The sequence below is a fragment of the Scomber scombrus genome, chromosome 9, assembly GCF_963691925.1.
Source record: "Scomber scombrus chromosome 9, fScoSco1.1, whole genome shotgun sequence".
NCBI classification, from domain to species: Eukaryota; Metazoa; Chordata; class Actinopteri; order Scombriformes; family Scombridae; genus Scomber; species Scomber scombrus.
The window spans coordinates 8,164,839-8,179,189 of NC_084978.1; the positions used below are offsets into that span (position 1 = coordinate 8,164,839).

Below are 14,351 nucleotides of genomic sequence, written 5' to 3' on the forward strand. Positions count from 1 at the left end.
GTTTAACTTTTTGTCAGGACCAATTGAAATGGAAAACAATGGGTATTCCCTTTTGAGACAATCTTGTCTGCCCTGTTATCTGAAGAAGCCAGAAACATTTAATCCTTTCTCAGGTCTGAATAGTAGCATGGCCAAAATGTTGCTTTTTTTGTAAAAGAAAGCCAGAGTTATGTCTACTACATCAATCAGTGTGACCACCAGATAAACTCTAAAGCTAAGGGCCGCTTTAGCAAGAGACTGTAATGATATCATGTGAAGAAAGATGAATTTAGTGAGCCTAACAGAAGCACGAATGAATGGTTTTCATTCCTCCCTCTCCTTTTTTATGAGAAACATGCAGCAGTCTGAACAAAGGGACCGTTCTCATTAGTACATCCTTGCTTGGAGGCATCTAACATTTATTAATGCATCTGGGTATGCATGTATGTAATGTTTCTGCTTGAGAGCGTGTTTAGGTGAATGAGGTTTATGTGTGTGTCTGTGTGTGTGTGTGTGTGTGTGTGTGTGTGTGTGTGTGTGTGTGTGTGTGTGTGTGTGTGTGTGTGTGTGTGTGTGTGTGTGTATGTGTGTGTGTGTGTGTGGTGGGGGGGTTGGGTGGAATATTTGGTCATGTGTACATTTTCTAATGTACTGTATCTCCTATACTTCATGATGGCTATGCAGTCTAGTATTTATATTAATTCATATATTAGTCATTTCTTCTTCTTCCTCTCATTCTTATTGTTATTAACATTATTACTAGTAATAGTAGTTTATTAGCCATTTTCATTCATGTTGAAGGGTTGTAATGTGGTCTAATGTAATAGTTTGGAAGTGCATATGTCCATGGTTCTCCAGTTTTGTTTTGGCAGGGGAAAGGTTAATGTTTAACAGCATGAATGGTTCACCCACTAACGTGTGAACAAAGCACAATGGCTGCACTGTATAGGGTCCTATTTATTCAGAGTCACTTCCTCCCTTAATAGTCGGCTCTACTTTCCTCACAGAGGAAAAAAGTAGGTCAAGGAAAAGTCATGTTTGAGGTAATTCACTCTAGGGGACCGCTTCTCTGATCATTAGATGACATTGGTTAACCCCAAGAGTGAGGTCATTTTCAAGTCAAAGTTACACCCAGAATCTGGCCCGACTGGTAGCGTGTCTATGCATTTTACAGTGCATGGAGGATGAATCAGTATGGGAGGATATCAGTTGGAAAATTGAAAAAAGAAGCATGAAAAGACAGCATTGTTTATTAGATAAAGAAAAGCTTTAAAAAAAAAAAAGAAATAAGGCCGGCTTGTGACCTTGTGTATAATGCTTTAATCATATATTGGTTTTTAGCTGATGTACCCTGAAAGAGCTCACTTTAGAGGAATTTCTGCTTTGATGCAAGCAAACAAAAGATCCACAGCGAAGAATCACTCGGACAGTTTATTCTTGAGCTTCACGCACAAAGACCTGAACTGAACAGGAATGCAAACACATTGTTCCCCCACCTACTGCAATTACTTGTGATGAGTGTGTAAGGATTAAGCAGGATATTTGCAGACTTTTTGGATTAAGTATGATTTCATCCAGGCAGATTTCAGGAATACCTTTTCATCAAGACCTAATGCTTTGATGTCAAGGGTTTTTTTCCCCCTTCTTTTTCCCTCTCTCTGCAGCAGCAGGCCCAGATTTTTCTTTCACATGCTCCACTTAATTACAGTTTTAATAAAGACGCGTTCCAGCAAACATTTAGTACACTTTTGCAAGGAATTATGTGCAGGGGGAACCCTTAAAATCAGTCATCTATTTACAGTTGTGCAAGTTTTTGTTGTTTTTTTGTTTTTTTTGGTCACTTATTAATACCATATGTTCACCTACAGTCACACATGGAATGCAACACATCTGGAGTCATATATTAAAGAATCACACTTTTTTCAACATTATTAATTGTGAACGTTATGAGCCTGTGTGTAGGAGCCCACAGTAATGGGGACGTAATTAAAAACATGTCATTGTGATGGAGAGCCAAGCTTCAATAGAATGAAAACTATTGGCTTGTTTCCTTCTGAGCCAGCAACAGTCAATCAAACTTAGTGCATTGCCGCTACTTGCAACACAGATTAAAGGGCAATCAGCTTCTTTTTTTTTTCAATGATTTGAAAAAAGACATCAAAGAAATATTGGCAGCGGGAACAAAATATATCATCCTGTTATTAACTGCAAAAGGTGCAGTCATAAAGGATTTCTCAACCAAGAAATATGGTTTCAAGGGGCTTAGTTTTCAATCCAATGCTACATGAAATGTCTCAAATGTTTTCAGTCTGCAAGGAGCACATGTATCATTTTAGCAAACAGTGTGATTTGCCTTTAAAAAAAAGGAGTCATGCTTGATGAGGCAGTTTATACTTGAGGCCAGTTCTTCATACAGTTGTGAAAGAGCCTGTTCATTGAGAAGCCTTCCCCTTCCTTTTGTTTTTCTTTGAGTCAGGTACACCGTCATTCATTCTGTTCCCACCTGGCTCGCCACCAAACCCAAATGAAAACATCCAAGTGATATCTGCAGTATCTGAAGTAATTGTTTGTTTAAAGAAAAAAAGATGTAATTTATGTTTTACTTACTTACTTTGATAGACAGAATCAGTCAGATGCCAGGATTTTAAAAAGTGTGGCTGTTGAGTTGCATCTTGATAAAAGTGCTGGTTTTCATTGCATTACAAATAGACCTTCACTCAATAACGAAGAACTAAACAAAACTGAAAGGCAAAAATGTCATATACTAATTTTAGGTGTGAGTACAGATTTCATGTAGATCAAAATGTTGGATTCTTAATGTAAAAAAAAACAAACAAAAAACAAAACAACATTTATTATATTAAAAAGTTTCCCATTCATTCTCTTATTTTCAATATGCTGTTGTTATATTGCAATATATAATATATTACCAAATACTGTATGTTTAATACCTAATTTACTAAATGTGCTTTCATTCGACAATTACGTTCAAATTGTTATTGACTTTGAATTACCACAACGAGTATTGCTAGTGAAATACAGACAGAACCCAGCTGCCATTGGTTTCACTCACATATTTTCAGTGACCACTCCTTCAGACAGAGTTGTTGTCTTTGGAACCATCCTGAGCAACTCAGAGTTGGTGTGGAACTATAATTTGACATTAGGGTGAGTACCTGGCACAAACTTGACCCGTCTGTGTTTTTATTCCTATTGCGAGCAAATAACCTCAGTATGAATCACACACATACCCTGCTGGGTATGAATCACATCCTTAAATCAAATGTATGGAAAAATAAAGAGCAATCAAGTTTGCAATGTGTTTCAAATATAAATGTGTCCAAACAAGTTGCACTGGGAAAATGGTTACTCATCCATTTAATGAACAAACCTCCAGCAGCACACTCCTCCTGAGCACATTAAACCCCTGCTGGCTCCTCTGACGTGTAGATTTATTGGATTGGCTTGTGAAAATTGAATGATCATCAGTGGTACAAAAATAAATACCACTTAAACAAATTGAGGATAGGCTGGGAATGATCTGAATTCATCTGAGAAAGGCTGTCATTAAAATTTCAACAGAGTATGTTGATACTAATAGCAGCATGTTGATTCAGAGTTATTAGTATATTGTTGTGGTGTCAATGTTTGTCATCCCAAACTCTTGGGGAGTGCTGATAGGTGCAACATGAACAATCTTAACTCAAAACCATTACCACATGTTTTACAGACAATATTGTAATTATAATTGTATAATTATATAAGTGTTTTGTAGCCTTATCCACTGACCTCCATACTGCAATCCAAAAAAAAATTCCTTTTGCATTACTTCAGAGTGCAATATTCCTTTGAGGGACAAACCAAGAAAACTTTGCGGCAAAAATACAACATTTTGTGAATTTTCCTTATTTTCTGTCAAATCAAGAGTGGAGTGGATTTGAGAGTGTCCTGATCACTTTTATCTGTACATTCATTACAAACATTGCTCATGGCAAGTTTAGCCTGGTTTAGCGCAAAGACTGTGTATGCAGACATGCACACGAGTGTGTGTATTTATCATGTTGCAGAAAACAAGACATTGCAATCAGATGATCTGTTAGCTCACATATTTTCTGACCAACAGCATGGCCTGCAACATTTCACGGGTCCCTGTGTGCTAGGCACAATCTGCTAATCTGCATGCTAACAAGAAGGCATAGTTTCTCACTTATTAAAAAAAAAAACACTAGTTGGATTATTCCCTGTTTATAGACTAGGACTAAATTAATCCTCTCCTCATAAGAAAAATATGTGAATTTCCAAAGACATTGTATTAATCAACAGTTGTTACTGACTGTCAATGCTACATTTATTCTAAATAATCCTTATTTTGATTACTTTAAATGTAAAACTCATCAGCTCATCTCCCCTCATATGATCTATTATTTTGACTTAATGAACGGAAAAAAGTTGTGTAATCAGAATGGCTTCAGGGGGTTGTCATTGTGATGTTCGTTAGGCTCAGGTAGAAGTATCTTTGCAATTGTTCTCCTGAAGGTGACAGGGTCTGATGGAGCCCTGGGGGACTGAGTGACAAGCTTCATCAGTATGATTAAAACCATGCAGTCGCTGGTCCCAACGGGCATTGGAGGCTTCATGAAATGAGCTTTGGTAAAAATCCATCAGGCAGTGTATGCTGGGAAGTGCTTTGCATATTGAATTAATGCTTTAATTTGTAGAGTCAAGATATTGTATCACAACACAACAGTGAGCAAAACTGAATCAGAGAAACAGGGAAGATCGTCTATGGTCAAAACACTGCTTTCACCATATACACGGTAGCCAATAAAGTTGGAATAAAATATTTTTTACCTCTTTCCATGAAATGATTGTGACAATGTGATGTATGACAAAGTGTATATATTCTCAAAATTGTATTGATCAATCTCATTATACCTGGTCAAAGGTGATTACTGATGTGTATAAATAGAAAATAATAAGAGGAATGTGTCTGAAAACAAAATTATTCCAACTGAGAACTGAGAACTGTTACAAGCTTTGCGTCCAACTTCCCTTGTGGGTTAACGGAATACTTTTGAACCAATCACAATTTAGTTAAATCAATTGCTTTATTTGTTTCTCTCTCTCTCTCTCTCTCTCTCTCTCTCTCTCTCTCTCTCTCTCTCTCTCTCTCTCTCTCTCTCTCTCTCTCTCTCTCTCTCTCTCTCTCTCTCTCTCTCTCTCTCTCTCTCTCTCTCCCTCTCTCTCTCTCCCTCACTCTCTCTCTCTATCTCCCTTTTTATATCTTGCTCTCTCTTTTAGGAGTGCAAGAATCCCAACAGGAGAAGATCATAACAGTATCTGGAGAGGGAATGGTCCACAGCCCAGACTTTCCACACACTTATCCCAGGAATACAGTGTTGGTCTGGAGACTAGTGGCATCAAGCAACATGAAGATCCAGCTCACCTTTGATGAGAGGTTTGGTCTGGAGGACCCTGAAGATGGAATATGCAAGTAAGAACAAACTAGATCAACAATAGTCTCTCTGTGTAAATGCAAGCAGATCTAAATATTCTTGGCATTTTTAAGGAACAATACACCTTATTCATGCTGAAAATGACCAGTTGGTTATCAATGTGTCGCGATGCTAACAGACTCTCAAGAAATTTGACAACATGACATTAACTTTAAATTTGTTATACAGTATTTCTGGATCATTGTAATATGTGTATACAGTTAGCATACAGGAGAAATACTTGGCAACAAGTGGATAGTATTACTACCAGGATCCCCCTCACTGATTTTGGCTTCGGGTATACTTTCAGTCGTCCATGCATATACGAAAAAGAAGCTTGTATTGCCTCAAAGACAATTTTGTTCATTACACTTGAAAAAGGATAACACCCAGCAGCAGTGTGCAGTGTTTCATTAAGAATTTACTCTACTCGCTTGGCCAGCTCTGATCAAATGGGGGCTTCCCCAGTTGGCATGCCAGATACGTGTTGGGCGGAGGTAAAGACGTGTCCTGCCTATGTTCTTGGCTATCTTTAAAGATTTAGAGTCAGAGTGTGGCCATTTGTGAAATTGCCTTTGGTCTGCCACGGCAGCTTGTGAATCTTGAAATGATTTGTTTTGCCCAAGACACCATAGTGACAGGGTACAGGCCGGCATGTTACCCTTGATTTAATCAATATTTTTAGCTGCTCACGTGATTTCTTGAAAAACACTTGTGATTGACATACATACAGTACATCCTCTACTTTATTGAGGAGCCCATTTTCATTACTGCCAGGGTTTGCCTCTGCTGCCTTTCAATTTAAACAGGGATCCCGAGCCCCAACGATCAATTTACCCTCTGTGCATTATGCTTCCCTGCTGTCAATATATCACAACTGACTGGTTAGCATGGAGGAGTCCAATCAGGAGAAGGTGGATTAGAGTTGGAAGAGGGTGACCTCGCTAATCATTCCTGGAGAGCCCCCTAATGGATGACAAAGCAAATTACAGTTCTCAACAGAGCTGACAAAGCTTAGATGTTGGCAGCACTAGATGAATGTACCTCATAAGAAGTTACCTGAAATGAAAGGAAGATGAGGCTTTGAATCATTAATGGCTGGGGGCATGGGCGACACAAACAAATAAAGGCAGGATCCGAAATCAGGCCAGGGAAAAAACAAGGGTGGATAAACTCTTTTATAATGTGTATGCCAGTTAAGTATAAAGTAGTTACCTGGATGTAACTCTAGTTCTAGGAGTACATTCATAACCCTCTAGTCTTCCATCACAGAGAGGGGAGGGAGACAGAAGAGACAGAGAGCGATATCATTCAAATATGGGGATAACAGTGCATATTTTAATTAATTATTTTAATAATGACGACAGCGACACTACATGGGCATGGGTAACCAGGGTAACCAGATTAACTTAAGCCAATGAGCATCATTTAGCATGCTGCAGCTAAGTGGTGCACTGCCAAAACATTTGCTAGAATTATTGTTCTGCAAGTCGGTGTAAGTGGATTACCATAAGTATTATTATAAACAGAGGCAGTTAGAACTGAAGGCCTTCCTCTAATATAAACCTGCTTCCAATAAAGGCCTGGTACCCTCTGCAGTTGAGATAAATAAAGTTCCTGGCCACTATTTTAGGAAATTGTCTTACATGCTGAAATGTGTTGCCATGCAGAAACCATGTTACTTTAGGCTACTGTGCTGCCTGTATCCCTTCTTTATTGTTTGTTGCTTATAAGAAAAGCGAAAAATAGTATGTGAGAGCAGGTAATCCGAGCCCCCCAGCAAACCTCTTTGGTGGGCCAGGTGCCTGTTGACGAATGAGGTTAGTGTTGCTGTTGAAACCCTGTGGGGGAAAGTTCCACAGTGGGCCAACTTGCAGATTGACAACTTTTGTGCAGTCCTGCTTTTACAAGACTGCACTAGTCAGCGTCCTCAGGGAGAGGGGCAAGAGACAATAACAACATCCTTTTCCAGGGTCATTCAAGTCATCGCCACGTCTAACGTTCCAGCTCTCACATTTTTCATTCTCTTCACCACCCCGACTGAGGCCCAACAGGTTTTGATTGGATCCCAAGATACACACTCTTGGCAGGGCTGGTAGACAGATGAATGCAGCATGCAATCACAAGCAGAAACAGACACAAATTCACAAGTCTATCTACAGTACTTGTCTTTTCTCTCTTGTCCTCTTTCCTTCTTTCTCTTTTAGTACATGCACACACACTCTTTGTCCCCACCCCCCACATACAATTTCACATAAGCCTCTGGCCTAGTCTGCATATCTACTTTATCTTTCATGTGTGTTTAAAAATGTATTCACAGATTTCCCTTTAGACCTTTATTCTAATGGTGTTACAGCAAAAAAAAAAAACGAAAAAAAACGTTCATACATAATGCTATTGATACGCTGCTCTTACCCTTGTGCCACTGCACACTGTGATGCAAATAAACAAGACTGTAATCTCTTGTCCAGCGATTCAGAGCAATGGCCTCGGATAAAACAAACAACAGTGGGAGACGTGTTCGACTCTGGTAGCAAGCCTGGAGCGAGAAGTCTTTGCTAAGATGAGAGAGAGGCTGTGTAGTTGAGATGCTCATCTGGTATTCTGTTTGTCTGTGGCGCGATGAAAAGCATTCTTACCAAATCCACTGGAGGAGAGGCATATTGGAGAGGGATTGGTCTTGCTGCTGGTTGGCATGGCAGCAGAGTCGTGCTTGACGGCTCACAGACAGGACTGTTCTCAAAGAGGCATTTATACTCTATGTATTTATACTGTCTTTGGTCTGAAAGGACAGGAGTAAAAAACAGTGTTTGTGCTACTAATCTGCAAACTATGTAGGAGAGGGATTTGAGAATACTGAACACATTTTCCTTGCAGTGTACAGGGAAGTAATCCTATCTGTGCTGTATATGAAATGTCTTTGTTGCACAGATTCTCTTCACTGTGACTGTAAGACAGTTTGGTATGTATGTCAATGCATTTGTAAATCTGAGAAACCGCTGTTTGACATGGTGGTTCTGAACACATGGCGATGTGTAATGACAAGGGCATCGTGCATTATTGATGAGCCATCTGTCAAAGCTCTGGAGCTGTCTGAGGGATGATTTTTAGTGAGCAAAACTTCCCTCTTAACTGACCTCCATTGAGAAGGCATTAAGAAGCTAGACTTATGTTTCATCCTTTTCCAAAATATTTTTTTCATTCATGTTAGTCTGGTTTGCATTTAAATAAATAGATGTTTTACACACCAGCTAGTTTATCTACCATTTGCACATGGCATGAAATCTGTGAATATACCATTTTGCAGGAGTACAATTTTAGTTTAACCTTTTCCCAATAGGTTTGTTTGTACTGCTAACAAACTTCCTGTGTAACTTTCCAAATCAAAGGCAGCAGAGTCAGTAAAGTTATCAACACCCCTCCCCTTCAGTTTATTTAACATCACAGAAAAATCCATTTTTAGTCTTGCTCGTGTCCCTCCATGTTGTTTTATTGAAACCAGCTTGAACCGAATCTGTCAAGCCTGTGCAAAATGTAAACAATGTCCTTGAAATCCAAATATCCGAATTGGCAGCACTGACTGAGAGGTTAGCGTGCCTGTTGATGCAAATGGCAAAGTGATTAATCCCAGACCGTGAAAAGTCGGTAAAACAAAGCTTTATTGAATGCAGTGAAGCCACTGGTTAGACACACAGGTATAAATAATAAAAACTGAACTCCTGAACTCCTGCATGTCTTAAGTGCTAAGGTTGGTCGATGTTAGCCTTGGCACACCAAAGGAGTCTGGAACATGGCCATATGCTTCTGCACTTCATAATGTTTACCAGTATTATAGGTTGGCAGGGTGGCCAGTGGAGAGAGAGACTGTCATGTAATTATAAGGTCACAAAGTTTGATCGCCACCACAACCAAAGAAATATTTAGTACATTGAAAGAATTGATGATTTTATTTATATTTTTATCAGCTGGAATGTGCATATGTGTGAGTGAACTGCATGACAGTTGATATGTGAAACCTTTTTAAACCATCATTTCAAAACCAATATTGTTTTAAAAAATGAAAAGAAAGTTTTTTGACATAATATTTAGTTTTTAGCCAATAACAATATTATTACAATATATTTATAGTCAGAAAAATACTGTATATTTTAAATATGAAGTAGTTACCTGGATGTAACTCCAGTTGTATGACGACATGTGTGGCCGTCTAACGGGCTTCGATCTTGGTTTGCCCTCTCACCACCCTGGGAAAATATCTTTTTAACTCGCCATTCAAATCTGGGGGTATCAGGCATACAGTGCTGAATCAGACAATAATCCAACAAATCATGTCGCTGAGATGCAACTACAGAGAGGTTGAGGTTGAGGACCGGGAGTCAGCCAGGCAGATGACCTCCACTGAGAACCCCTGAACTATGCCAGCAAAGATGCAATGCCAATGGTGGATTGTGCCTTTAGATCTCTTTGGGGAGGAAGACCTGCCGATCGCATCACAGATCAAATGAGCAAAAGGCTCCCTGAGCCTGACTACCATCATAAACAAATGGGCAGTCAGTCTTCCACAGATACAGAATACAAAGTGTGAAGATGCTTTTCCTCCCCAATAGCATGAGGAGAGGGAAAGAAATCCCTAAAGTGAATAACCGCTGACCTGAACGAAGTGGTGACCTTAGACCCGAACACTGAATTCGTTTGTAGTTCCACCATCTATTGTCACTGAAAGACAAACACAAGGGGTGCATCGACAATGCTGACAATTCACCTGTGCTCTTAGCCAATGCCAGAGCTAAGAGGAGCTGTCCTGAAAGACCACTTCTAGGTTCACCTGATCCAGGGGTTCAAAAGGTGGACTTGCTAGGCAGTCCAGCACAGGCAGGGAAATTATTCTGTCGGGTCTGGGTGAGATCTCCACCTCTAATTTAAGTCCATTGTGCACACTCATAGATGAAAAAACCATAGACTGTATATAAGAAATGGACGTTACATCCGTTACGTCAGCCATTGGTTTGTGGACTGCTGCTTGGAAACCAATAGTTTCGGATCTGAGCAGTGCCATCTTGAAAATTTTAGGTGCAAAAATAAAAACACAGATTCTACTTACATGGGCATGAGGAGGGGCATGAGGCGGAGCGGGGGAGGTTGCGAGGGTTGGATCTACCACAGTCTACACCGGCAACCTGGTGATGCTAACCAAGTTAGCTGTTACGACTAACTGTAACCACAAAACTCAGGAGAAAATTGTCGGTGTGAAACAAGTTCACGGCTATTTCCACACAGTCAATCTGTCCGCGCTCCTGAACCTGTGAATCAATCGATCTGTCAATCACGACGTAGCCACGCCCTAATGCATACTGCTTTATCGTCAAATATAAAATCAGGGAGGCCAAAATTTCACAAATGAACATCATACTGCATTGAAGAAGGCTTTAAACTAGCGATTGAGACCATAAACACATTTTGAAAAAACGTTTACTGAGGTTAGAAATCAAGTGAGAAGTTGGTGAATTCTCCATTGACTTGTATAGAGAAGGAAGTCCTTTTGATACCAAAACGGTTGCCCCCTGATGGCCTTTTGATAGAATGCAGTTCTAAGTTACTTCCGCATTGGCCTCCGCTCAGAGGACCGGAACTCCCCGCCTGGAAAAAACACTTATCTGGAGTTTACTAAGAAGAGGGGTGAGAAGAACGATGAGAGTGAGGAAGAGATGAAGGAGGTAGCAGGGTAGAGTGAGTGTAGGTAGTGGTGCCCCCTCTCCACCCCACTGGCCAACTCGCTGTCATCTGTGCTGGTTGTGCTGCCCTCCCAGAGTCAACATACAGCGTAACTAGTTCAAGGTTTAATGAAAACTATATTTCAACTATATTTCAGTGACTACAGGTAGCATCACAGTAATAGGCCTGTCAAAAAGCTACATCAGCACCCACGTTCTAACTGCTAAACATTAAAAACAGCTGCTGTCAGCCAACCTGAGATTTGTCAATGTTCATTTAATTCAGACAATAAATGATACAGAAAAATCTCAACCCTCATCACTTAGAAACTGTAACCTACCGTTAATTTTGCCATAAATTTGGTTAAGCCATTATTTCCCTGGGCAGTTCTATTCATAATACAGTAATAATCACTCCAGAAGGGCAAGGCAAAGGAAAAAGCACCATGGCAAGCATTACAGGTGTTGACAAACTTTTAACGAGAGGAAATGCGATTAAAATCAACTAAAATGCATGTGTAGAAGTCTTAATGTACCATAAGAATGCCCAAACCCAGCAAGTACTCGCTAATTGTTGTAGTATAACTGAGAAAAAAACATTTAGGTATCATGGAACACAGTAAATCTTAACATCTTGCTCTTTCTCTGTCTCTGTCCTATCAGGTATGATTTTGTGGAGATAGAAGAACCAACTGAAAAGACCGTCTTGGGTCGCTGGTGTGGGTCCCAGTCAGTACCAACTAGTCACATTTCCAAAGGCAGTCAGATCAGGATCCGTTTCATCTCTGATGAGTACTTCCCCTCTGAACCGGGATTCTGCATCCGCTACTCCCTTCTGCCTGTGGTAAGTACAATATCAATGGTCAGGAGTCAAAAAAACATGTATTGTGAGTTTCCACCGATGAGAGTTTAGCTGTCATATAATGTCTCATCCTCTATCTCCAGTTGTAAGTGCACTAACCTCAGGGAGTTGACATGGCAGCAAGCAAACCCTCTCCATCCAAGCATGAATAAAATAATTTGCTTGTTGCATAACACAACACTCTTAATGTGCAATTATACATTTCTGCTTTAGTGTACAGCTGGTTTTAAACATTTCTATGATAAATTATGTTCAGGCACTTTGGAACATCTGGCACCTGTACTATCATGTATTTTCTTTATGAGGATGCACATATGCTAGGACATCTTTTTCACTTATACACAGAGAAAACAAAATGTCCACAATCTCTGCACAGACAGAGGTGAGTACAAAGTTTTCTTCCTAAGGGTGCAGTACATAAATGTCCACTTCCAAATACAGCACAATTCAAAACAACACCCTGTCTTGTACTATTTCCTGGAGTTACAGATTACAGATTGTCTTTTAGTGGACAAAATTGACTCCAAGTGGTTTGAAACTGTGTAATCTTCTCATTTTCTGTGTCTAGCATTGTTTCCACTTTTATAATCAAACTGTTATGTTCTATATTTTTGATCTATATAAAACCATAGCCTTTGAACATGTACTGTATCTATAGATCCATTAAGATGACTTTGACGGTCAAGGTGTCTCAGTGTCACTGATGGTGGTGCTTGGGATGAGATGGAGACAATAAGTGGCTGGCCATTCACAAAGAGGTCCTCTGACCCTTGGGGGGATTCATTCAAGCTCCTGAAATGAAAGTAGGAATTAAGAGATAGAAGTGCTTTTTGTGTGGAAAATTGTCACGCTGCTGTCTGTCTGTCTCATTTTCTTTTCATGTTTTATCCTCACATACATTAGCTCAAAAGTAAAATCTGCCTTTATGTTCTTTTAAAACTATCCCATTTTACAAAGATACCCATGTTATTTTACTCTATATTTAGTCCTGCAATATACTGTATATCTGGCAACAGAACATAACCACTTTTTCTTTTCTCTGTTTCCTATTATTTTTCTCTTTCCTTTGCCTGCAACTGAGAATGTAATAACATTTTCTGTTCACCTTTTCGACCTTTGAGAAATTCGCAGGTAGAAAAATGTATCCAGATTTTTGTTACAATATAACCTTAAATTCATACAGAGCATGAGGGAGAGACCCGTGCAACAGATGTTTGAAACTCTGATTAGCCAGTTGTTTCTCCAAGCCAGAGAAACACTTTTCAGTTTGATTTTATTTACATAGCATCAAATCACAACAAAGGTTTTCATATAGAGCAGATCTAGACCGTACTCTTTAATTTAACTTTAGGAAACCCAACATTCTCCACAGAGCAAGCACTTGGCGACAGTGGCAAGGAAAAACTCCCCCTTAATGGGAAGAAACCTCAAGCAGTCCTGGGCTCTAGGTGGGAGGCCATCTGCCTTGACCAGTTGGGTTGAAAGAGAAGGAAGGAAGGAGAGAGGAGCAAGAGAGAGAGGACAGAGAGAGACTCAGAGTGGGACAGTAACAACAACAATGATGATATTAATAGAAGTATGACTACAGATTCAAATTATAGCAGCATGCATGGGTGTCAAGCAGGACATGGTAGACGTCCCTTGTTCCATCACTTCTACAGGAACCTGTAAGAAACAGCCATCAATGAGCTCAACACCAGACCAATTTGAATCATTGAATGAATCAGAGATGTGGGCAGTGATTCAGAAGTTAGGAAAATTACCTTACCAGAAAAACAACAAGTGAGATTATATTTTGACTCTACAGTTTGGCCTCAAACTCTTGCTTGCATAGCTACTATAAAACTCAAATATCTAAAAAAATATATATATTTTATTAAAGACTTCTAGGCCTTTGTATATCTAGCTATCTTCTCCTTGATCCTCTTCCAATCCTTCATTCTCTTTCACTTTCTTGCTTTTTTTTCTGCCCTGGTCTTAAGACCACACACACACACACACATACACAGAATCCTTTTGTCCCTGATCCCTTTGCTGACAAAAGCCTGGAGATAAACTAAAGAGACAACTGCCATGTTTTAACCTGTCATGTTTTAGTTCTGTTCACTTGCTTTAAGTAAACAGCTCTACTCCTCATTAATCCCTAATGGCCTGCAGCACTGTGCAATCTGACAAGCACAAATAGGCAACTGAGGTCACTGATGGCGCTTTGTATTCTCTCTTTTTTTCTGCTTGAAAAGCTTTCCTGTTTTGTTTTTGGTTTTTTTGTTTTTTTATCCCTCATACACATTATTACTTCTTTCT

The 14,351-nt window shown here is 39.6% G+C and overlaps 1 protein-coding gene across 1 annotated transcript in view; it reads left to right on the forward strand.

Moving 5' to 3' along the window:
* pdgfc (platelet derived growth factor c) overlaps positions 1-14,351 on the forward strand; it is a 47,549-nt gene that overhangs the window by 24,788 nt on the left and 8,410 nt on the right. The window contains exons 2-3 of the mRNA XM_062425843.1: positions 5,281-5,473; positions 11,849-12,029. Coding sequence (XP_062281827.1) covers positions 5,281-5,473; positions 11,849-12,029 — 374 coding nt within the window. The remainder of the gene's footprint in view (positions 1-5,280; positions 5,474-11,848; positions 12,030-14,351) is intronic.